The sequence below is a fragment of the Phodopus roborovskii genome, unplaced genomic scaffold (assembly GCF_943737965.1).
Source record: "Phodopus roborovskii unplaced genomic scaffold, PHOROB, whole genome shotgun sequence".
Classification (NCBI taxonomy): domain Eukaryota; kingdom Metazoa; phylum Chordata; class Mammalia; order Rodentia; family Cricetidae; genus Phodopus; species Phodopus roborovskii.
Window position 1 is genome coordinate 20,069,376 of NW_026126540.1, and position 25,421 is coordinate 20,094,796.

At 35.4% G+C, this 25,421-nt stretch overlaps 2 protein-coding genes across 10 annotated transcripts in view; one reads left to right on the forward strand and one right to left on the reverse strand.

Annotated features, from left to right (window-relative positions):
* The window catches only part of Kirrel1 (kirre like nephrin family adhesion molecule 1), a 1,148,154-nt gene that overhangs the window by 294,532 nt on the left and 828,201 nt on the right, over positions 1-25,421 (reverse strand). The gene's annotated exons all lie outside the window — the stretch shown is intronic.
* Lrba (LPS responsive beige-like anchor protein) overlaps positions 1-25,421 on the forward strand; it is a 552,647-nt gene that overhangs the window by 59,238 nt on the left and 467,988 nt on the right. For 5 of the 6 annotated variants that reach the window (XM_051199359.1, XM_051199362.1, XM_051199361.1 and 2 more), the window contains exons 3-11: positions 3,747-3,978; positions 4,421-4,521; positions 9,144-9,239; positions 12,279-12,400; positions 12,488-12,614; positions 13,204-13,323; positions 14,898-15,044; positions 23,153-23,350; positions 23,519-23,652. In XM_051199359.1, the coding sequence (XP_051055316.1) occupies positions 3,747-3,978; positions 4,421-4,521; positions 9,144-9,239; positions 12,279-12,400; positions 12,488-12,614; positions 13,204-13,323; positions 14,898-15,044; positions 23,153-23,350; positions 23,519-23,652 (1,277 nt within the window). The remainder of the gene's footprint in view (positions 1-3,746; positions 3,979-4,420; positions 4,522-9,143; positions 9,240-12,278; positions 12,401-12,487; positions 12,615-13,203; positions 13,324-14,897; positions 15,045-23,152; positions 23,351-23,518; positions 23,653-25,421) is intronic. The other variant, XM_051199364.1, reaches the window with a different exon arrangement.

The window sequence follows — 25,421 nt, forward strand, 5'->3', positions numbered from 1 at the left end:
GACCAGAAAACAATAGTGGTCTCTGGGAAGTATTTATGTGTTTGTCATGTTGAAAATCTGGGCAATGGGCTGCTGCAGAGGCTCTGTAGTTATTAGGATCCATGATATTTCTACACTGTAGTCTTCATCATAAGATTGATGCTTAGGTTCTGAGATGGCCCCGCTAGCTATTGCTAGATCTGATGTACTATAGTATCTGATGTACTATATAGGAGGACAGTTGGGAAGACAGGTCATATCCCCATTTATTTATTTATTTATTATTTATTTATTTTGTTTTTCAAGACAGGGTTTGTCTTGTGGCTTTGGAGGCTGTCCTGGAACTAGCTCTTGTAGACCAGCCTGGTCTCAAAATCACAGATGTCCACCTGCCTCTGCCTCCCAAGTGCTGGGATTAAAGGCAGTGTAGCACCACTGCCCATCTGGTCATATTCCTTTTCATAAAAGAGTAATGCCAAGGCAGAGGTGGGAGGGCTGTGAGTTTCAGGTCAACCTAGGAAAATATTGAGTTCATCTCTATGTTAGTGTCTTTTGTGTATCCTCCCTTCTTAGTTTTTAAAAATGTTAATCCCAAGGTATGTAGTTTTCCTTAAGGAACCATTCTTCTGTGAATGTGATACTGTACATGAACAGGAACTTTATTTTTAGTTCATTTTATATGTAAACAAGCTCAGGATAAAAGTAATTTAGACATTTTTGGACAAGTCACAGAATTAGAGCAATATCCGGTCTGTGGCAAAGGATGAGATTATACCCCACCCTGTCTTCTGTTACATGGTGCTCTTGTCCTGTCTCTGAGGAGAAACTTAAGTTCACATGGATTTGTTTAGAGTAAGCACGCTCCCCTGTAAAGTACCAGGGTATTGAGTTATAGTCTTCCATCTTTATAAATCTTTTGAAGAGAAGATACATATTTTTCATCTTCCTGAATTTTCTTTTTCTTTTTTTTTTTATTTTTTGAGAGTGTAAGTGACTCAGCTTAGTGACCAATTTTAAGCTAAGGCATTTTATTAATAAAACTATTTAGAAGAAAATTATCATGCTCAAATTAAGGTCTTGGTACAAAAGTTGTAAAGGTTCATTTGAATTCTTTGAATAAAATACTTTAAAAGGTCTATAATCATATACATTAAACTGTGACCTATATAAAGCATGTTATGCCACCATGAAGGTTGCTATAAAAATTGTTTATGAAGTTCATGCAAGACTAAAATATGTTGAAATGGAGAGTTTTGAAAAATGTTCTATATAGCAGAGGAGACCAAATCATGCTAAAATGCAGGAAAAGACTATACATCAGTTTCCAGGCTACATTATTCAAAAAAATACAACCATAAAAAGGTAATAAGATTACATTTTCACATTTCATGGCTGGTAAAGTGCATTAGGCTGCTCAGATATTCATAACTCCCTGTGACATTTGGAAGATTACATTTTGGAGTGCAGAGCCATTACTGCTGCTCAGATAATAACCCGCGATGCCTGGGCTGGGTATGAGCCTCGTCATTGGAGACAAATTTGTGTTTTGAAGGTTGATCAGCTTCAAATAACTATTAGAAAGGGTTAACCTGCCATACTGTAGGCTCTTTGCTTGGTTTTCAGGTATAATAGATATGCATGCATACAGTATATCAAATATGCCACACATTTGTATGTACAAATTTCAGTCACCAATTTTCTCCTGGAAAGGTGTATCTTACAATATTTAATGCAATGGAAAAATATTTAAAATACCTGTCTGCATATTACTTTTACATTATAAGCTCAATTTAGAGGCTGGTGAAATATTTGGGGTCTTTTTGGAAATTACTTTCCAAATTAATACTATAGCTTTTTGGAAGGGTGATTGCTGATGGTAATATATACAGATCAGAATGAAAGATGGATGCAAATAATGCTAAGGAAATGTAAGGCTTCTTAAGTTAGTTGTAATAAGGTTTTTGTCCTATTTAGTTCTTCCCAGAAGACATACAATTGTTGAACTCTCCAGATTTATTTATTCTTTTTGTAGTAAGTTGTTTCTTTATGTCAGTTGGTTTGTCCACATGCTGTTTGTGCATTTGAGGAAGTGCCTTTCTGTACTCAATTGAGAATTTTCCATTTCTGTCTGCTAGAAAATGTTGCTGAGGTTGTCAGCCTTACTATTGTGTCTAAAATGATTTTTCACAAAACCTTTTCTCTTTCTGCTTTCCTTTCACGAAACAGTGTCTTAAGGACAATGTGTTATCATATTGTGTAGGGTTATTGTTCTTTTATGGCTATGGAGATTTATTGTTCATTTGCTGCCTTTCTGAGACTTCATAGTACTTTCTGACCAGAAATTACTCTTATGTGCGAAGAAGTTACTCTTTAATTTTACATTCTATTTCCTGTGTGGATTTCCACAGATACCCATTTCCTCATCATCACTAATATGTGAGAACACCTGTTTACCAAAATCATTGCCCATAGTACATTTTATTATGTATATTATTAAGGACTTGACATTTTCATAACGTCTATATAACTTCCATTTTTTAATGTTAATTTTGTGAACAAAATTTGAGGCTTTGTTTATATGTCATAGTATCATTTGTAGTCATTGTGTTCGTTGCTTTGTTTCAAACTTCACTTTAAAATTTTCTTTTAGGGAGTTACCTATATTTACAAAATGAACCACAAATGATTTTCTCGCATGTGTAATTATATTTTGATTTTATGATATTTTTATGCATTTTAATCCTCCCATCCCCCATTACTTAAAATTAAGGCCAGAGTCTTATATATTCTAGGTAAGCACTCCAACATTGAGCTATGGATCATGCTCAGAATTTTAATTTATATTAATTAAATTGATCAGTGAGAAGTCCAGAAATCCTAAGATATTTTCATAATTAATTAATTAGTTAATTTTTTGAGGCAAGGTCTCTAGTAGTCAAAGCTGTCCTTGAAAATCATTATTTAGCTATGGATGACCTTCAATTCTTTTTTTTTTTTTGAAATAGGGTCTTATTATATAGTCCTGCCTGGCCTGGAGTTTGTTAAGTAGACCAGGCTGGCCTCAAACTCAGAGATCTGCTTCCCTCTGCCTTTTGGAGTACTGAGAATGGAATGTACCACTGTTTTACTATGGCGGTCCTTTGTTTCCTTTTAGAGATTTATTCATTTTTATTTCATGTGTACTAGTGTTTTGCCTACATGTATTTAAGTATTCTATGAGTATGCCTGATACCCTTGGGGCCCGAAGAGGGTGCCCAATTACTGGGAATTGGAGTTAAGGATGCTTATGTGTAATGTAAGTGCTGGGATGCAAATCCAGACCCTCTGTGATAGCATAAAGTGCTTGTAACTTTGGAGCAATTTCTCCAGTCCTGCTCCTGAACTCTTGTGCAACTTCTCAAGCTCTGAGATTATAAGTGTCGGCCAAAGAGCTCAGAAAAGTTTTTACCCCTCCAGTTTATAAAATATGTTTCTATCATTTCATGTATCTGGAAATAGCTTCCTTAAGTTACCTTATATTTGTTATTTTGAAAATATTTTAATTTTTATATTCTAAGTCTTAAACTACTTTGTGTTATCTAGATTTGAAGATTTCTTCAGAGGATTTATTCTTTTGAGATTTAAAAAGATTAAATATTTTGTTGTTGGAGGGTAGGGAATGTTGTAAATGGGTAGTTATTGCTCATTTGAAATTTAGTAACAAGTGATAATGGAAACAGATGTGGAATAATGCTTTGACTATGCTTTTATTTGTTTTCCCTTGGAAGCTGGTAGGAGGCCAGTTTGATTTGGAGATGAACTTCATTATCCAAGAAGGTGAGAGTATCATCTGCATGGTGGAGTTACTGGAAAAATGTGACATTACTTGCCAAGCAGAAGTCTGGAGCATGTTTACAGCCATTCTGAAGAAAAGCATACGAAACCTTCAAGTCTGCACAGAAGTAGGCCTTGTGGAAAAAGTACTTGGGAAAATTGAGAAAGTTGACAGTATGATTGCAGGTATAACTTTACTGTGGAAATGTATGTAAGGGAAATATTTGATTCTTAAATATTATATTTAAAAAAATTTTTAGCAACGCTTTAAAAGAACAAATATTTGGTTATATAGCATGTATCTATTTAAAATTATTATTATTATTTTGTGTTTGTGTTTGTGCGTGCACGTGCGCATGTGCGTGTGTGTGTGTGTGTGTGTGTGTGTGTGCGTGCAATGCCTGCAGAGGGTATCAGATACCCTTTGAGCTAGAGTTTCAAGTGGCTGTAACTTACTTGATAGGCCTGGTAACTAAATTCAGGCCCTTTGGAAGTGCTGTGTGCTCTTAACCACTGAGCCATCTCCATGAATCTATACCTTTTGTATATAGGTTATTAAATGAGGAATTCTTTATCTCTAGAAATATAAATAGCTCACCTTATTCATTGTTTATTTGCTTTTCTTCAGATCTTCTCGTTGACATGTTGGGAGTGCTGGCCAGCTATAATTTGACAGTTAGAGAACTAAAGCTTTTCTTCAGTAAACTTCAAGGCGATAAAGGACAATGGGTAAACAAAACAAAAAATAAAAACAATGAAAATAGAATATCCCAAGCCCTAAATGCTCTGGTATTTGACAGTACCTCTCCCAAGCACATTAGTAGCTTATAAAGTGACTGATATTATTCTATATACAGTGCATGTCAAATTGAGTAGAAGAGATCAATCAAAATAGTAATTTCATGTGCATGACTACTTTTGTTTTGGTGTCCTAGGTAGACTACTAATTTGGTCCTTGTTAAATTGGTGTTGTAAATCTTTATGTCTATTATTTATTGGAGTTGAAAATGTGTTCAGTAGCATCCAATTTCCTTCTCTTGTGAGTGGGAATGGCCCTTCAGTATGAACATCATCTTTGCAGGTTGGAGACATCCTCAGGTACAATTGGTAGTCTTTTGTAGTAAGTTGTAGTGAGCTTGTTTTACATCCCAGGTATCTTATGAAAAGCATTTCTGTTTGCAATTTACTTAGCTGTTTTTTTTTTTTTTTTTTTTTTTTTTTTTTTTTAAGAGGAATACTAGTAAATATTTACCCCATTTTTGTTTCTAGCCATTAGTAACTTTTAGAGATCATTGTCTTTAGTTCAGCCAGCTCCTATTAGGTCTATTACATTTCATCTATATTTGTGCCCTATAATTCATAATGTTAAAATTAATATTTTTTAGTTTATATGTTGCAAACTCCAACTTTCTGGTGCTTTTCAGATATTTTATACTGATTTTAAGTGAATTTAATTATGGTCCTGTGTAGTTTACCATGTGTTATTACATTGTTAGTGTGTCCCCTCCATAACTTTGTTATTTTCATCAGATTTTGAAAAAAATTGGTTATTATTTCTCCAAATATTACTTTCTTTTATTCTTCATTTCCCCCTCATCTGGGGCACTAAACTTTAGGTAGCTTTAGTATTATTAAATTAAAAAAATGTTTTTGAAAAGATTTTATTCCTTACTGTCTTTACTCACGATTGTGTAAGACTCAGAGCTTTATTCCACAAGTGCTTTCCCACTGAGCTACACTGGCAGAACCCAAGTTAGATTCCTTGATACTGTACAGATCATTGAGATCTAGTCACCTTCTGTTTTCTGTTTTTTGTCTTTTCTTTGACCTTTGTTTTAGATAGGTTTTAATGCTTTAGTCTAAACTAATTTTTTTTTTCTTCTGCCGTGTTCTGATTCTGTTCATTGGGAATTTCAGATGGTGCCTTTTTTAACCCCCCTCTTTTGTGGGTATATGTTTGTTTATGTGTGTACATGTTCATGTGTGCATGCTTTGTGGAGGCCAGAGGACAGCCTGGATATGATCCTCAGGTGCTGGCCAACCTGTTACTTTGTAAAGACCTCCTTCTCTGCCTCCTCTCTCCAACCCTCCCCTCTTTTTTCATTTTTTTTTTTTTTTTTTTTTTTTTTTTTTTTTTAAGACAGCGTCTCTTTGTAGCTGACCTGAAACTCTCTATTGTAGACTAGGCTGGCCTCAAACTTACAGAGATCCACCTGCCACTGTTTCCCAAGTGCTGGGATTAAAGGTGCGTGCCCCCATGTTCATGGCTTGCTGTGCACATTGCCTTTATAGTGTGGATTCCAGAGTATGAACTCAGGTCTTCATACTTGTGCTCCAAACACTTCACCCACTAAGCTGTCTCTTCATCCTCTCTCTATTGAAAAATTCTTTTATGTTCATAGTTTCTTTTTAGTTCTTAACAATGTTAATAATCACAATGCTGATGATGATAATGACAGTAATAGTGACAATTATTTTATCTGTATTGTTCTATAATTTTATCATTTTCCAGAACAATATTTTATCCATTGATTTTTCTTCCTGGCTATAGGTTACCTTTTATAACATAGTTAGATACAGTGAATTGTATGTTATTGTCATGTTTCTTTTAAGATTATTAGACTATTTGTAGAGCCATGTATGTATTGCTTCAGATGATCTTTCTTCTTTAAGAATAGTTTTAAATCCTTTGCCATTCAGATTTAGAATGGCTTGTTACACTAGGGCTGGTTCTCTTTGTTACTGAAGCCTGGCTCCTCCAAGGTCCCTTCCTAACACATGGAGCACAAGATGATTTGCAGTTCTCTTCATCTCTATAGGTCAGAATTTCTTTGACTTAGAGCTGTATTTGTGTAGCTTTGTTAGTGAACCAGGTTTCTGGGGTTTTCCTGTGTACAGCACCTTCATCTGTAGCTATGTCCACTTGAGACCAGCTACTCAGGTTCTCTTTGTGTCTCCCTGACTCCTTCATGTACTGTTTGGGTTCTTCTCTGTGTAGTGATAAGGATGTTGACTTCACAAAGGCCTTTTAGTTTGTTTGCATTTCTGAGAGGGCACATTCTTAATCTGCCTCTATCTCCATGTCTGAAAAATGATTTTTGTTGCACACATTTGTGTAGTTTTCTCATTTATAGTGCTGTTTTTAAGTATAGGTGTTATTTATGTTGTGCCAGGAAGAGGAAATGTACTGTTTGATTTTATGTCTAAATAACTTACTCAGCATATATTTAATTCTTTATATAATAAAACATTGTTGTAAAAAGTAAATAAAAGAAAATGGTAAAAGTTATGGACAGTTATTCTATAAACAGAATAATTAATGGGGATATTCATGTTAAAAGAATATTGATCTGTTGCCGTTAATCTAAAGTGCAATGGTGATGAATAGAGTTTAATAACTAGGGTTAATAAACCCTGTGTGTTTTTGGTTGGACTGAACATTGATAGAGTCAAAGTAAGAGAAACCTAGTGTTACCCAGTCACATAAAATATACATGTATCTAGTGAATTAGTAATTCTCTCCTAAGTGCCTAAACTTCATTAAGGAAATGTACATGAAGGTGCTCACTTGAATATTGTTTTTTAAAGATGTTTTAATTATTTGAAAATTTCATAGATGTATACAAGGTATTTTGGTCTTATTTACCCCCACTACCTCCAACTCCCGCTAGAGACCCACGTTTGATAGCAGTGATGTGTGTTCATTATGAGGATAGTGGTTAGGTGAAATACATTGGATGCTCAGAATAGATTATTTTAAACATATTTTTCTTTAATAATTCCATACATGTATATAATCTATTTTGGTCATATTTATCCCCACTACCCTCTGTTATCTGGAATTGAATATTGTGTAGCAGTTAAAAACCAATGCATAGAGGTGAAAAGGGAAGGTGGATGCAAAATCCTACCCCTAACCAAGAAGATATTTGCAATTAATACGTGCTGGAAAAGGTGAAATCATTTTCTCCAATGGTGTGTCACTGGCTATATCAACCATACTCCAGGGAAGGTCTCATATCTAAGTCTAGTTGGCTAGTTCAAAATGAGCTTCATTTTTTTTGTTGGGGGGGAGGGTCATTTCAGTTTGCCTTTCTTTTCTTGCCTTCATGATTGTTTTTGTTTGCTTTGATTTTGTTTTTTTTTTTTGGGGGGGGGGATGAGAACATAAGAAGTTGGATTGTTAGGGAGACAGGAAGGACCAGGGAGTATTTGGGAGAGGGGAAATACCAGAATACATGATATCGGGGGGGGGGGGGAAACTATATGGAGAAAACTATAATCAATCAGCTGAATGGTATGTTAATAAAGTCATTTAAATGCTAAGAAAATACACATTTTAAAAAAAATTTTGTGTGTCTGTGCAATTGCATGCACATGTATCATTACACATGATAGGTGGTCAGAGTACAACTTGCAGGAGTTTTTTCTTTTTTCTTTTTTTATTTAATTTGGGAGTTTGTTCTTGCCTTCTATCATGTAGGTCTTTGGAAATGAACCAGGTTGGCAGCAGGCACTTTTACTGCTAAGCCATTTTGCAGGCCAGAGAGACTACATAACACAAATATTAGACACGTTCTTATAGCTGTTTGAAGGGTATGAAAGATTTCCTTGGTTTGCAGGAGACTGAGGTAGGCTTATTGAGCACATTTAAGCAGAGGGAATAGCTTGTACTCAGGCAGTGTTGTAGGAAGAATTCTATGACAAGGCATTATAGATAGAATCCAGGAGGCAAGGATATGCAAAATGAAATTGGAGATATAGATCAGTATCTGATAGGCCATTTAAAAAGTGGCCTCTATTAAAGACAGAGGAGCAAGGGCATGATGTAATTGGTGAAAGTATTATGGCTAAAACCATGGCCTTTGGAGTTTGACTGAGTTCTGATCCTGATCCTATCTGTTACTGTATGTCCTGAGGAGTGCTCCTCTGTCTCTGAGTCTGTCTCTGTAAAATTGGGAAAATAACAGAACCACTTGGTAGGTTGGTCATGAAGTTAAAATATTATAACTTATTTACTGTACCTTTTGCATTAGAATCTAAGTGAACATTATTTAGTACCTGTTAAATTAAGATGTATAGATTAGTGGGTGGCAGTTTGAGGTAGTTTAAAGTGTTTGAGGGTGTGAATTAATATTAGTTCAAGATGAACAGAAATGCACTTTATAGTACTGCAAAAATCACAATTCATTGTATCATTAAGATATTTGAAAATAGCATTATTAATTCTTGTATATACCCTTTAGTTTATAGTATTTAGTTATTTATACATATATATATTAATGCATAACTGTTATTCAATATGTTTGTTTTATGGAGAATAGCATGATTAATAAATCATTATTTTATAGCCTCCGCATGCTGGGAAGTTGTTGTCTGTGTTAAAGCATATGCCTCAGAAGTACGGTCCTGATGCCTTTTTCAACTTTCCAGGAAAGAGTGCTGCAGTAAGTAAATACTCATGAGGCAACACCCAAATTTCTCCTTTTTCCTTGTTTCTTGGAAGTGCAGCTTTGTCATTACAGGTTCAATGTTAGGCAAAAACTTTCTGCATCGGCTTACTTAATCCTTAGGATAGTTTCCCCTAGCAGTTTGAGAGATGGAGAAATTGATGCTGAAAGCATTTGAGAAAGCTGCCTACTCAAAGCTTGGTTCAGTGAAGGAATAACAGCCTTTTTCCCCCCGTATGTAGTTATACTATTGTGTGAATTTATCTTTGTGATTTTAAGTAGCTGTCAGAGTGCAACACTGACTTTCTGTCTCTTTGAACATCTTTTTTTCAGCCTTACATATCCTTTCTTCTGCTTATTTTATACCTGGCACATCATCCTGCTTTATAATGATTTTTACAAAAATACACTTTTTATTTTTTGAGACAAGGTCTTGCTGTCCAGCTTCAGGCTAATACCAGACTCTCAGTATAGCCCAGGCTGACCTCAGGTGAGCTCTTACTGACTGAGTCTCTTGAGTGCTGGGACTATAGGTACATGCCACTATACCTGGATATAATAGGCAAGCAAACTATCACGGAGCTACTTCTTTAGCCCTTTTTATTTATCCTACTCTTACTACTTTATAAATAAGACCACCATGTATAAAGTGCTCTAAGGGCACATACAGTCTGTAGGTAAGTAATCAGTCTATAATAACTTAATTTTTAGAAGATCTTCAACCTTTTCTTTCATTTATTACTTTGCTAATCATACAACTCTTGCTTGCTTGTTTGGGTCTGTGTAGTTAAGAACTGTCTGCTAAAAGATAAGAATATTTTTTAGTAGGACATTTGTAGTGTGTTGGTTACATTATTTCTTTTTATGGATTCTTATAGATTATTTATGGGCCTTTCACATTTAATTGCTCTTCATTTAATTCAGTAGTTTTCAACCTGTGTGTCAGGGCCCCTTTGGTGGGGGGCAGTCAATTGCCCCTTTACAGGGGAGGCATACCAGATATCGTACATATCAGATATTTATCTTACCATTCATAACAGTAACAAAATTACAGTTATTAAGTAGCAATTAAAATAATCTTATGGTTGGGGTTTACCACAACATGAAGAACTGTATTAAAGGGTTACATCATTTTGAAAGTTGAGAACCAGTAACTTAATGAATATTTGGATTTTGTAACTTTTGGACTTTGAAGACTAATGCTACTCAGGGCCTCTGTGTAAAGGTTATTATATGGGCGCAAGCTTTTATTTATACGGATATAAACCTAGAGATGGAATTTTTTGGGTTTTAGAATCTCTGATTAACACTTAGAATTCCTTCAGGGTTTCACAGTCTCATTAGCAGTGTTAGAACATTACAGTTTCTTTCCTTGTTGGTCCTAATTAATGTTATACTAGGGGATTCTTTTTTCTTTCCAATGTTGGGGAACCAGCTGAGGACTTTGTATATTCTAGTTGAGTGCTGCTCCACCTCCATCCCTGTCACTGTGATTTTGATTTATAACTTCCTGATGACTAGCAATATTGGGCATCTTTCCATGTCTTTATTGGCCATTAGTGTATCTACTTTTTATATTTTTTGAGACAGGGTTTCCCCATGTAGCTCTTGCTGGGTTGGAACTTGTCATGTAGAGCAGCTAGCAAACATCTTCTCAACTCTGCCTCACCAGTGCTGCAATTAAAAAGTGTGCATGTGCATCTCAAAAAAAAAAAAAGTGTGCATCTCTGTGACCAGGCTTGTATTTGCCTTTTTTATTACTGAGTATTAAGAATTCCTTGTATGTTTTGGATAAGACTCTTATCAGATACTCAGTTTGGCAAATATCTCCTCCCATTCTGATATTACGTCTTCTAATGTTTTGAAAGGTATCCTTTCAAGCTTAGTCTTACTTTTTATTGAAGTTCAATTTATGTTTTTTAAAAAAATTTAAAATTATTTATTTATTCCTATTTTATGTGCACTAGTGTTTGCCTGCCTGTTTGTCTGTGTGAGGATGTCAGATTCCTTGGAACTGGAGTTGTAGACAGTTGTGAACTCAGGTCCTCTGGAATTGAATTCAGGTCCTCTGGAAGAGCATCTAGTTCTCTTAACCACTGAACCGTCTCTCCAGCCCCTTGTATTTTTTTTTTTTTTTTTTAACACTTTTGTGTGTTTTGGGTGCTACAATTGCGAAGGGATTGTATAACCCAATAAAGACTTTATGCCAGTGATCATTATTGTGTCTTTTCATAGGTTTTGAATCTGGCAGTGGGTCTTCTAACTTTTTCTTTTAAAAACTTTTTAACTCTTCGTTGCCATTCATAAACCCTTTGTTATGTAATATTATATATGTCTGTATAGATTACTGTTTGTTTGGTTTATTTGAAATAGGGTCTCACTCTGTGGCCCTGACTAGTCTGCCACTCACTATGTGGACCAGGTGGCCTTGATCTCCCAGAAATCTACCTGCCCATGCCTTCTAAATGCTGGGATTAAAGGCATATGCCACCATGCCCAGCTAATATTACATTTAAAAGTTTAAAAAGTACAAAACTATAAAAGTATAAAAAGTAAAAAAGTATAAAACTAGTTTATAAAATGACTTATGAATACCATTTTGAAAAATATATCAAATAATCCTTTTTAATTTTATATTTGTGGTTTATAAAAATAATATACATTAAGCCTTTAAGTTATTTCTCTATCATTTATCAAGACATCTATCTCTATTAATTTTTTTTGTCAGATTTCAATGGTTTGATTTCAGCACTATTTCTTTAAGCTAGAATCTTTCTGGCTATGTCTGCAGAAAAAAAGGAAGTAGTAATGAGTTTGTTCTCAGCTGTCTACACTGAATGCTTCATTTAATTAGTTAATATTTACTATTTTTTATTTGGGCAAATGTTTTCTTCCAAATAAAGTCTTCTTTGAGACGTTTTTATAACTTTAATATGACAGCAGAAACACACATAGCATTGTAAAGTCTCATTTTCATGAGTTATATAATAAAGTTTCTCATGCAAGTTAGTAACTGTATTTATTTCTTTCCTTTAGGCTATTGCATTACCTCCTATAGCCAGATGGCCTTACCAGAATGGTTTTACATTTCACACCTGGCTTAGAATGGATCCTGTAAATAATATTAATGTTGACAAGGATAAACCATATTTGTATTGGTATGTATTTCTAGACTTGATTAATGTTGATACCTTATTTTGAAAATGAGACTATTTAGATGCAAAATGAAAACTTACTCTTTGTAGTTTCAGAACCAGTAAAGGTCTTGGCTATTCTGCTCATTTTGTTGGAGGCTGTTTGATTATAACCTCAATAAAGTCAAAAGGAAAAGGCTTTCAACATTGTGTGAAGTTTGATTTCAAGCCACAAAAGGTATGTGCTGTGCTCTTCCTGAGTCGATTCCTTTAAGAAGCTATGCAGCCTGCATAGTGCTGTCTTAACCATGTTTGCTGTTTACACTTTTTCAAAAAGTGTGTTTTGGTTACTCAATAGTTGTTAACGTCTATTGTTTGGGTCATAAAATGACTGAATATTTAATTATTTGTTTTTTGAATATTTAGTTACTGGTTTTATGAGAGATGCCAGGAGAAAAGAAACTGATACTTTAGTACTGTCTTCTTCTATACCTTACAAGTTAGAGGTTAGTAAAGAGTCATCAATAACCTGTGTAGAAGATAAGCAGCAGATACAGATGGGAAAATATTCAAATTTTAAAGAAGATATTTATACTAGACATTAATTTTTTTGGTGGTATGTTTGAAAATTTTTATGCTATTGTATACTATGTAGTGATTAAGACCAATATGCTGAGATTTTCCTAGAATAAATACTGTCCAAGAAGTTGAATATTGGATGGATAAAACTACTAAAATTGTTTTTAAGTTTAATTAAAATCTTCCAATTTTTAGTTGTTATCAGTGAAGTTGTATTACTCAGAGAATCATTATTTTTGCTCACTCAGTGGTACATGGTAACTATAGTGCACATTTACAACCGATGGAAGAACAGTGAGCTTCGATGCTACGTGAATGGTGAGCTTGCTTCCTATGGAGAAATAACATGGTTTGTCAACACCAGTGATGTAAGTAGTTTCAGAAATGTGCCATGTGTCTTATTGTTTCTATTTAGTGATAAGGCACCTGACCAACAGTGGCCTGGGGGTTGTGAAAGGCTTTATTTGGTGTACACTTTTCTATCACAGTACATCACCTAAGGAAATTAGAGCAGGTACTGATGCAGAGACAATGGAGGGGTGCTGCTTACTAGCTTGATGCTCATGTCTTGCTCAGTCTGCATTCTTATACACACAAGACCATCTGCCTAGATATGTTATTCCCCATTGTGCGCTGGGCCCTCCCATGTAAGTCATCAGTTAAGAAAATGGCCTACAGGCCAATCTGATGGGGATATTTTCTTATTTGAGGTTCTGTATTTGCAGGTGTGTCTCGCCTGTGTCAAGTTGACAAAAGCTAATCAGTGTACCATGAAAAAGTATTGTTTTAAAGGGATGAACAAGAGTGGTATTCCAAAATCTGAGTGTACATTTTGAATACCATAATATATTTTAATATATTTTTATAGTCATAATTTGGCTAGTATGTAAATTTTTTGGTAGAACTTGTTGATTTGTCAGCTAAGGTATTATTTTGGTTTTATCATAAAATTCTAGGTAGAGATAAAGATGATTATTTTATAAATAAGTTAGATGATACATGTTTACTTTTTTTTATAAATAAGTTAGATGATATATACTTCATAGATGGTATTGATACTATTAGTTTTTACTGTATTTTGGGTTTTCAAAGGTTAGAATGAAAATAGAAATTGTATTGTTTGCCCTTTTCTAAAATTCTTTTTATAGAAAGCTTAGGAATAAAAAAACACTAGGAAAATGGCTTCAAACTATACCACTCATCCACCATTCACTCCTTTTGTAACATTTTTTTTAAACACATATTCATGTCAATAATATTAGCCTTAAGAGCTCATGGTGTTATCAAACAGAGTTCTGAAACTTAATTCTGTCACTTACTGACTATATGATCTTGCTCACTTTCTACTTGAAATTAGGTATGAAACATTGTATCCCAGATGATAATCAGGATATGCTTCCTTAGTCCCTCAGCAGTCTTTTGTAAATGAGGAACACTCATTTTTTTTTACTATAAAAAAGGGTGCACCAAGAAGGGTGACTCAGTAAATCCCAAACCAAACTCATTATTTTCCTGCTTTAGACAAAGCTTTCTCTTCAATTTAGATGTTTAACTTTTTGACTTAGTATTATATCAACTTGCCTGATTCTCTTTTTATTGTCTCATTGTTAAAAAGTTGTATTTATTATAACTTAGAAAACTTGTGTTCATCCATTTTCAAGATGCCATTCCCAACCTCCACTCCAGGTGTGAATGAATGAAATGCTAAAAGAATTGTTTTATTCTCTTCACATATACTTTAGAAAGACACATACATATATATGTGTATTTATTCGCCTGTGTCTTGGCTCTTTTACTTAATATATATACTCCAGTTCCATCCACATTGTCAAAATGACAGAATTTATTTCATTTTAATGGCCAAATAGTGTTTCATTCAATATATGCATCATCTATCACTCCTAGAGCTTATGAGTTTTTTTTAATCTCTTTTCTTTTACAGACCTTTGACAAATGCTTCCTGGGCTCATCAGAAACAGCAGATGCGAATCGGGTGTTCTGTGGTCAGATGACTGCAGTTTACCTTTTCAGTGACGCTCTTAATGCAGCTCAGATTTTTGCCATTTATCAGTTGGGCTTGGGGTATAAGGTACTTAACTTACTGTCCATTGCTTAATGGTTGAGGGCTCCTTGAGCCTGATTTGAAGGTGGTTCATACATGGGAAGTAACATTTGGAATAATTATTGTATGTTCCAGGGGCACTGGGAGTATGGCAGAGAAATCATAGGGGTCAAAATGAGGTTTACGTTTTGAGGGAAATGCAGCATACATGGCCTGTGTGAAGAACCGAAAAGTGCTAGCTTAAGTCTCAGTTTTGTTTCATGCTCAAATTCTTTGCATGAAGGCACATCTTTTTCTTAAAGATGGCATAAAATTTTTGTATATTCCTGGGATATCACAAGTTATTAGAATACATATATACATTGTTATATGCAAATCTGTATTCTCAAACTTTTTACTCTACTTCATGATAAAATGCCCCCACTTTTTCTTTGCTTTTTTGAAGTATATATTGCCCTTATTTATAGTTATTTTGCTGTGCAGCCATGCACCACAACTTCTTTCTTTTGTCTAAGTGTAATTTAGTGTCCAGTAACCATTATTCAACTTTCAACTTGTTAGAGATTGTCATTCTTAGATTTCAAGTGTGAGGGGGATCAGGGAGCATTTATCTGCCTGTGTCTTGGGTTATTTTACTTAATATATGCCCTCCGGTTCTATCTATATTGCCAAACTGACAGAATTTAATTAATTTTAATGGCCAACTAGTGTTTCATTCTCTGTATGTATACTGTCTTTTCTTCCCACTTTTAAAATTTAAATTAAAAACAATGTTATTTTACATACCAATCCCATTTCCCTCTCCTTCCTGTCTCCCAACTCTCCCCACCCTCTTCCCATCCACTCCTCAGAGACAGTGAGGCCTCCCATGGGGAATCATCAAACTCTGTCACATTATTTGGGGTAATTTGAGGCCTTCCCCTGTATCTAGGCTGAGGAAGGTAACCCTCCATAGGGAATGTGCTCCAAAAAGCCAGTTCATGCACTAGGAATAAATACTGGTTCCACTGCCAGAGGCCCCATAGACTGCCCAAGCCCCCCAACTGACACCCACGTTCAGGGGCCCTAGTTTGGTCCTATGCTGTTCTCCAGCTCCTACTTGCTCAGGTTAGCTGTTTCTGTGCGTTTCCCCAACACTCTTCTCTCTCTATAACCAGACTCCAGGAGTTTGGCTCAGTGTTTAGCTGTGAATCTCTGCCTCTGCTTCCATCAGCTACTGGATGAAGGCTCTAGGATGGCATTTAAGGTAGTCATCAATCTCATCAGGGAAGGGCATTTAAGGTAGCCTCTCCAGTATTTCTTAAATTCTTAGCTGGGGTCATCCTTGTGGATTCTTGGGAATTTCCCTAGTGCCTGGTTTCTTGCTAACCCCATAATGTCTCCCTCTATCAAGTTATCTCTTTCCTTGCTTTCCCTCTCTGTCCTTCCCCAAACTTGAGATTCCTGATCCCTCATGTTTCCCTCCCCTTCCCTTTCTCCTCTCCTCTTTCTCCTCCTTCCCTCTCTCCCTCACCCCTCATACTCCCAATTTACTCAGGAGATCTTGTCCTTTTCCCCTTCTCTTAGGGTCCTCTTTGTTTCCTAGCTTCTCTGGCAGTGTGGATAGTAGACTGGTTATCCTTTGCTCTGTGTCTAATATCTACTTATCTACTTATGAAAGAGTACATTCCATTTTTTTTTCTGTGTCTGAGTTACCTCAGGATGGTTTCTTCTATTTCTATCCATCTGCCTGTGAATTTCAAGATGTCATTGTTTTTTTTTTCTGCTGAGTAGTACTCCATTGTGTAAATATACTACATTTTTTGTATCCATTCTTCGGTTGAGGGACATCTAGGTTGCTTCCACGTTCTGGCTATAACAAGTAATGCTCCTATGAACATAGTTGAACAGATGTACTTGTGGTATGAATGTGCTTCCTTTGGTTATATGCCTAAGAATGGAATTGCTGGATCTTGAAGTTGACTGATTCCCAATTTTTTGAGAAACTGCCATACTGATTTCCAAAGTGGCTGTACAAGTTTTCTTTCCCACCAACAATGGAGACTTGTTCACTTTTCTCCACATCTTCTCCATCATTAACTGTTGTTGGTGTTTTTGAATTTAGCCATTCTGACAGGTGTAAGATGGTATCTCAGAATTGTTTTAATTTGCATTCCCCTGATGGCTAAGGTTGTTAAGCAATTTCTTAAGTGCCTTTCAGCCATTTGAGATTCCTCTATTTAGATCTGTACCACATTTTTAAATTGGATTATTTGGTGTTTTGAGTTCTTTGTATATTTTGGAGTTCAGCCCTCTATGGGGTTGGTGAAGATTTTTTTCCATTCTATGGGCTGCCATTTTGTCCTGTTGACTGTGTCCTTTGCCTCAGTTTCAGGAGGTCCTATTTATTATCGAACTCTGTGCCACTGGTGTTATGTTCAGGAAATGGTCTCCTCTGCTAGTTCATTTAAGAGTACCTCCCACTTTCTCTTCAAAGTGGTTCAATGTAGCTGGATTTATGTTGAGGTCTTTAATTCATTTGGACATAAGTTTTGTGCATGGCAATAGAAATGGATCTATCTACAATCTTCTACACTCATCCAGTTACGCTAGCACCATTTGTTGAAGATGCTTTCTTTTTTCCATTGTATTATTTTAGCTTCTTTGTCAAAAATCAGGTGTTCATAGATGTGTGGATTAGTATCAGGGTCTTCAATTCGATGCCATTGGTTCACTCATCTGTTTTTGTGCCAATACCAAGCTGTTATCATTACTGTAGCTCTAGAGCAGAGCTTGAAGTCAGGGATTGCTCTGGAAGTTTATTGTACAGGATTATTTTGGCTATCCTTGGTTTTTTCTTTTCCTGTATGAAGTTGAGCATTATTCTTTCAAGGTCAGTTAAGAATTGTGCTGGGATTTTAATGGGGATTATATTGAATCTGCAGATTGCTTTTGGTAAGATTGCCATTTTTACTATGTTTATCCTGCCTGTCCAAGAGTATGGGAGATCTTTCCATTTTCTAATATTGTCTTTAATTTCTTTTTTTAATGACTCAAAGTTCTTGTCACATAGGTCTTTCACTTGTTTGGTTAGGGTTACCCCAAAATATTTTATGTTGTTTGTGACTATTGTGAAGGGTAGTGTTCTCTGATTTCTTTCTCAGCCTGCTTATCATCTTTATTTAGGATGGCTACTGATTTTTTTGAGTTAATCTTTTATCCTGCCACTTTATTGAAGGTGTTTATCAGCTGTAGGAGTTCCCTGATAGAATTTTTGGGGTCACTTAAGTAAACTATCATATCATCTGCAAAAGTATAAGTTTGACTTCTTTCCAATTTGTATCTCCTTGATCTCCTTTTGTTGTCTTATTGCTCTTGCTAGAACTTCACATACAATATTGAATAGATACTGACAAGAGTGGATAGCCTTGTCTTGTTCCTGATTTTAGAGGAATCACATTGAGCTTTTCTCCATTTAGTTTCTATTTGGCTGTTGACTCACTGTATATTGTCTTTATTATGTTTAGGTATGTTTCTTTTATCCCTGATTTCTCCAAGACTTTTGTCATTAAGGGGTATTCAGTTTTGTTGAAGGCTTTTTCAACATCTAATGAGATGATGTTATTATTATTTTTTTTTTTTTTTAGTTTGCTTATATGGTGGATTACATTGACAGATTTTCATATGTTGAGCTACCCCTGTATTTATGGGATGAAGCTATTTGATCATGGTGGATGATCTTTCTGATGTGTTCCTGAATTTGATTTGCCAGTATTTTATTGAGTATTTTGCATCAATGTTCATGAGCCAGATTGATCTGTAATTCTCTGTCTTAATTGTGTGTGGAAATTGTAGCTTGTAGCCTCGTAAAAAAAAGTTTGGCAATGACCCTTCTGTTTCTGTTGTGTGGAACAATTTGAGGAGTATTGGTATTAGCTGCTCTTTCAATTTTGGTAGAATTCTGCGCTGAAATCATTTGGCCCTAGGTCTTTTTTGGTTGGGAGACTTTTGATGACTGCTTCTTTTTCATTAGGAGCTATAGGTCTATTTAAATTGTTTATCTGTTCTTGATTTATAGGTATGTGATACCTATCCAGAAAATTGTTCCTTTAAATTTCCCAGTTTTGTGGAGTACAGGGTTTTGAAGTCTGACCTGATGATTCTCTGGATTTCCTCCCCCTTCATTTCTGTTTTTGATAATTTGGATAGTCTCTATCTGCCTTTGATTAGTTTGGATACATATTTGTTTATCTTGTTGATTTTCTCAAAAAACCAACTGTTTGTTTCATTGGTTCTTTGTATTGTTTTCTTTGTTTCCATTTTATTGATTTCATCCCTCAATTTTATTATTTGCTGGCATTTACTCCTCCTTGGTAAGTTTGCCCCTTTTTTTTTTTTTTTTTCCTAGAGCTTTAAGGTGTGCTGTTAAGTCACTAGAGTGGGAGTTTTTCAGTTTCCTAATGTAGGCAGTTAGTGCTATGCACTTTCCTCTTAGCACTGCTTTTAGAGTGTTCCATAAGTTTGGGTATGTTGTGTATTCATTTTCATTGAGTTCTAGGAAGTCTTTAATTTCTTTCTTCATTTCTTCCTTGACCCAGGAGTGGTGCATTTGCACATTCTTCAATTTCCATGAGTTTGTAGGTTTTCTGCAGTTTGTGTTGTTGTTGAATTCTAACTTTATACCGTGGTGATCTGATAAAATGACCTTCTTCTCCCTTTTGATTAATTTTAGTTTGAAGTCTAATTTGTTAGATATTAGGATAGCTACACCAGTTTGTTTCTTAGGTCCATTTGATTGGAAAATCTTTTCCCAACACTTCTCTGAGGTAATGTCTGCTTTTGAAGTTGAGGTATGTTTTTTGTATGCAGCAGAAGCATGGAGTCATATCCATTTGTTAGCCCGTGTGTTTTTATAGGTGAGTTGAGATTATTGATATTAAGAGATATTGACCATTGATCATTGATTCCTGTTATTTTTCAAATTGTTGTTTGTGGTGGCATTGTGGGTATTTATTGTGTGTGTGTTTCCCAGTTTTTGGGTTTTGGTAATGTGGGATTATCTATTTCTATGTTTTCGTGGCTGTAGCTTGCTTCTTTGAGTTGGAGTTTTCCTTCTAGTACTTTCTGTAGGACTGTATTTGTGGATGTATATTGTTTAAATTTGGTTTTGTCATGGAATATCTTGTTTTGTCCCTCTATAGTGATTGAGAGCTTTGCTGGTTATAGTAGTCTGAGCTGGTATCTGTGATCTCTTAGTGTTTCTAGAACTTCTGGCTTTCAGAGTTTCCATTGAGAAGTCAGCTATAATTCTGATAGGTCTGTCTTTATATGTTACTTAGCTTTTTTCTTTTGCAGCTCTTAATATTCTTTCTTTTTTTAATGTATGTTTTGTGTTTTGATTATTACCTAGTAAGGGAAATTTTTTCTTTTTTCTTTTTCTTTTTTTTCTTTTTGTTCAGTCTGTTTGGTATTCTGTAAGCTTCTTGTTCTTTCTTAGGCATGTTCTTTATTAGGTTGGGAAAGTTTTCTTCTATGATTTGGTGAATATGTTTTCTGCACCTTTGAGCTGGGCTTCTTCAGTTTCTTCTATATATATTATTCTTAGGTGTGATTTTTTTTCATGGTGTCCCAGATTTCCTGGATATTTTGTGTTAAGATTTTGTTGGATTTAACATTTTTCTTGTTCGACAAATCTATGTCCTCTAATACATCTTCATCACCTGAGATTTTTCTCTTCCATCTCTGTAAGGAGTAAGTTTTTTCCTCCTGCCGCTGATCTTGTCCCGCTGCCGCACCAGCCCCAAATATCACACCGAGACTCTGTATTTGATATAATGCTGTTGGCCAGGTACTAGTTTCTTATCGGTTAGCTCTGTCTTAAGTATTAGCCCATTTCTGTTGATCTATGTATTTCCACGTGGTCTCATCTTACCGGGGTATGGGACCAGCGTCTCATCTCCCCAGTCTCTCCATCTTGACTCCTCCTTACTACTTCCTCTTTCCTCCGTTTCTCCGAGTTCCACCTATCTTGCTTTCCCATTGGCCAACAGTGTTTTATTCATTAACCAGTATGAGAAACATATTTACAGAATGACATCTCCCATTGTATCTCTTATATTCTGTTGGTTATACATGCATCTCCAGTTCCTGTTTATTTATGCAGAGTTTCCATTTCTAGCACTCTCAGTTTGTGTTTGAATTGTTTCCTTCACCTGCTTGATTGTTGTTTCTTGGCTTTCCTTGCTTTCTTTAAGGGATTTGTTGGTTTCTTGCACTTTTTGTTTGTATTTTCCTCCATTTCTTTAAGGGAGTTTCTCATTTCCTCCTTAAGGGCCTCCATCATCTTTATAAAGTTATTTTTAAGGTCATTTCTATTGCTTCATCTGCGTTGGAATATTCAGGTCTTGCTGGTGTAGAATCCCTAGTCATATTACTCTTTATGTTGCTAATTGTGTTGTTATACTGTCTTCTACCAGTCTTTTCCTCCAGTGGATGCAGGTGAGGCCTGAGATTCAGTGGGTCTGTCTTCCTTCAACTGGTGTAGGTGGGGCCTATGGCTTATTTAGTCACTCTTCCTGTCCCAGTGGGGGCAGGCCCAAGGCTCCAATGGTGGCAGATTCGGTGCGAGATGGTTTGGAGTGTTGGGAGGCTGCCTCCAGGTTTAGGGATCTGGTCTTTTTTTTTTTTTTTTTTTTTTTTTTGAGGTGGGGTGTCTCTATAGACCTGGTTATCCTGGAACTTTCTGTGTAGACCAGGCTGGTTTTGAACTAACAGAGATACACTTGCCTCTGGCTCACTACCACATGACTTTTTATGAGTATTTTATTAATTTTTTTTGTTTTCTTTTGATTGTTTTTTGAGACAGGGTCTTGCTTTGTTGCTCTGGCTGTCCTGGGACCTGGAACTCACTGTATAGCTTAGGCAGGCCTCAAAATCACAGAGATTCAACTACTTCTTCCTGAGTGCTGTGATTAAAGGCTACATTGCCCTTCATTAATTAATTTTCTTTTTCCAGAATAGAGTTTCTGTGTGGCCCTGGCTGTCCTAGAACTCACCCTGTAGATCAGGCTGGTTCGAACTAATAGAGATCTACCTGCCTCTGCCTCCTGAGTGTTGGGAGTAAAGGCATATGCCACCGTTACCTGGCTAAAAATTTTGACTGTGTCTAAATACACCAATTTTAGTTATGTCCATAGTGTTTGTACAACTAATTTTAGAACTCATAGTGTATGCTTAGATAAAGTAAGACAGCTTTTATGTCACTGGGCTCTGTGATCCTATGAACTATTGTTGTGCATTTAATCTTTCTGTCTTTTTAAAAGATGATTCATTTATTTTTATTTTATGTGCCTTGATTGGTGTTTTCTTTGCATGTATGTCTGTGTGAGAGTGTTGGATCTCTTGGAACTGGAAGTTAACATGCAGTTATGAGCTGCTATATAGGCTCTGGGTACTGAACCTTCAGGTTGGAAGAATAGTCAATGCTTTCAACCACTGAGCCATCTCTTCAACTCTATGTATACAGTCTTTTACTGTTGAAGGCATTGTTATTTGGTGTATGACTGTATAAAATAATGTTTGACACCATTGAAGAGACATGCAGATGGCATTGTAGGTAAACAAAATTGAGATCAACAAGGAAAGAGGATGTGGTACATAGACCAAGTGAGCTCCACATACAGAGCACTCTGTAAACACCACTATAATACATATTCTTCTTGAGAGTGCATGGAATAGTCTTCAAATCAGACTACCTGGTTGGCCACAGAACATGTTGGTAAATTTCAGGAGATTGAAGTCATTGAATATATTTTTATGACTTTGATAGAATGAGACTAGGAAATTTGGAAAATCTATAGTCATGTGGAAATTAAACAACATACCCTTAAACAGTCAGTGAGTTAAAGCAGATGACATAAAGGTAATTGGAAAATATTCTGAGGTAAATGAAAATAAATATAAGTTAAATTTAATGTGATTCAACAAAAGTGTGATCAAGAGGATAAATCATAGAGGTAATGACTCAGTTTCTGTGGAAGGGTCAGTCATTTTATTTAGTATTATTAGATTTTATATTTGGTCATTTGTATTTAGAGTTTCTTATATGGTGTGTATGTTACCTTAACTGCTTGTTTGTTTGGTTTTATAATTAACAGGGTACATTTAAATTTAAAGCAGAAAGTGACCTTTTCCTTGCTGAGCATCATAAACTTTTATTGTATGATGGCAAACTCTCGAGTGCTATTGCTTTCACATACAATCCACGGGCCACAGATGCCCAGCTGTGCCTCGAGTCATCTCCTAAGGACAATCCTTCGATTTTCGTTCATTCACCCCATGCACTCATGCTCCAGGTACTATGTTTTAATAATTTATCAGGTTGAAATATCAATGAATAATTGAGGTGTGTTTGTTAGTTTTTATTAAACATGTGGTGTTCTTGAATTTCCTGTTGTATTTTACTTTTAATTGCTTTAGAAAAGAAATCATTGAAACCTTTACTGTGTTTTCTGTTTCTCCAGGATGTAAAGGCAGTTTTAACACATTCCATCCAAAGTGCCATGCATTCAATTGGAGGAGTACAAGTTTTGTTTCCACTTTTTGCACAACTGGATTATAGGCAATATTTGTCTGATGAGGTTGATTTGACCATCTGGTGAGTGTTTTTATTTCTTTCTTTGATTGCTACTTTTGAGAGAGTGTTTTGCTATGTAACCCCTACCCCAGTGGCCTAGGATTCACCATGTAGTCCACCATGATCTCAAGCTCTCCATCTTTCTGTTTTCATTCTCTGAGAGCCAGAATTATGGTGAGCATTACTTGCCTGGTGGCCTTTTATTTTAATTTTATGTGAAATACACTTTTCATGATTATTGAACTGAATAGTATTTTTTTTTTGCCATTCATTTTGTTATACTGTAACATTATTTTAGAGAAATTTATGTATAAACAATACTATAAATCTCTACTAATTTTATTATTATTAATGTAATTTTGTTTTTTTAGTAGAAAAATTTGGAAACCCTAAAAACATAGTAAGTGTTACGGAATAAAGTTAACATGGTGATAGTGGATGTATTAAAAATGTATATATCTTGGCTGGGCATTGTTACAAAACCTCTAATGCTAGCCCTTGCAAGGCAGAGGCAAGGAAAAGGAAAATCACTGTGAGTTCTGGGACAGCAAGGGCTATGTGGAGAGTGGAGAGACCCTGTCTCAAAAAAAAAAAAAAAAATCAAGACAAGACCAAAACACACATACACTTGTCTAATCTAATTTTAAAACTATATAAAGTTTTTATTTGGCAGGGATTTATTATGGGAATAAAGGTTTTAATATTTTAGTTTGTTAATCATTCATTTGTATAATTGAAAATTTTAATGGTAGGCAAAGTGATTTTTGTCTTTTTTTTAAAGATTAGGTTGTATATTGGCATATTTTATATCCTGTGCTATAGCATTGTGTCCTTAACAAATGCAGAGGCATGTGGATTTTGTGATAAGTTATAAAACATGAGAGCTGTCTGAATGAATGAATTTCTTGGGGCTGCATATTCCAGTGAAATTATATATAGTACAATGATTGTATTTCATTTATTGAGAAATTTAAATGAGCTTTTCATTCTTTTCTGAAATTCTCCTGTATGTGACTTGATATCTATGACCCATGTATTTGTGTAATTTTTTTCAGATTAGATTTAGGAAACAAAAATTACTTTTAGTTTTTTTCTGAATAGGAATCAGATCTAGCATTTGGTAACTCCATTAAGTCAAATCACTTATTTATGTGATGGGGGCTTGCTATGTTACCCAGGCTGGCCTCAACATTAAGAACTTCCTGCCTTGTATTGCTAAGTAGTTGGGATTATAGCTCTGCTTTATTGCACCTGGTTTGTTAACTGTACTTTAAAATATTTCATTACTCTTGGCATAGCAATAAGCATTAAGCTTGCTAAATTTTTGTGGCCTTCTTTGACAGGAATTGGTCTTCCTTTCTTTTCTTTCCCCCATCTTTTCAGTATCCTCACTTGTGTAGTAGCTGCAGCTCTGTTGTGGAGTATGAGGGTCTTTTGTGATCTCTATGAGGAGCCATTGAAGGGGTGGTGACAGTTAATCCTATGTTTTTCTTTCCTTTTTGGGCATCTCTAAGTAGTATGGGAGGTGGAGAATGGTGTATCCCCTGTTCACTTTTAAAATTCAAGACTGAAGGTTCATGATTTCCTATTGGAAGAAGAAACAAACTATTCTTTCCTTTGGTTTTGGAGCTAAGGACTCACTCTGTAGATCAGGCTGGCCTTCAGTCTCTAGAAATTCTTCTGTCTTTGGTTCTCAAGTGCTGGGATTAAAAGTATGTACCATCACGTCTGACTAGGAAAAAGTTCTTAGTCCAGTATGGAATCCTGCTTGTTTTGATAGTTTAAGCCAT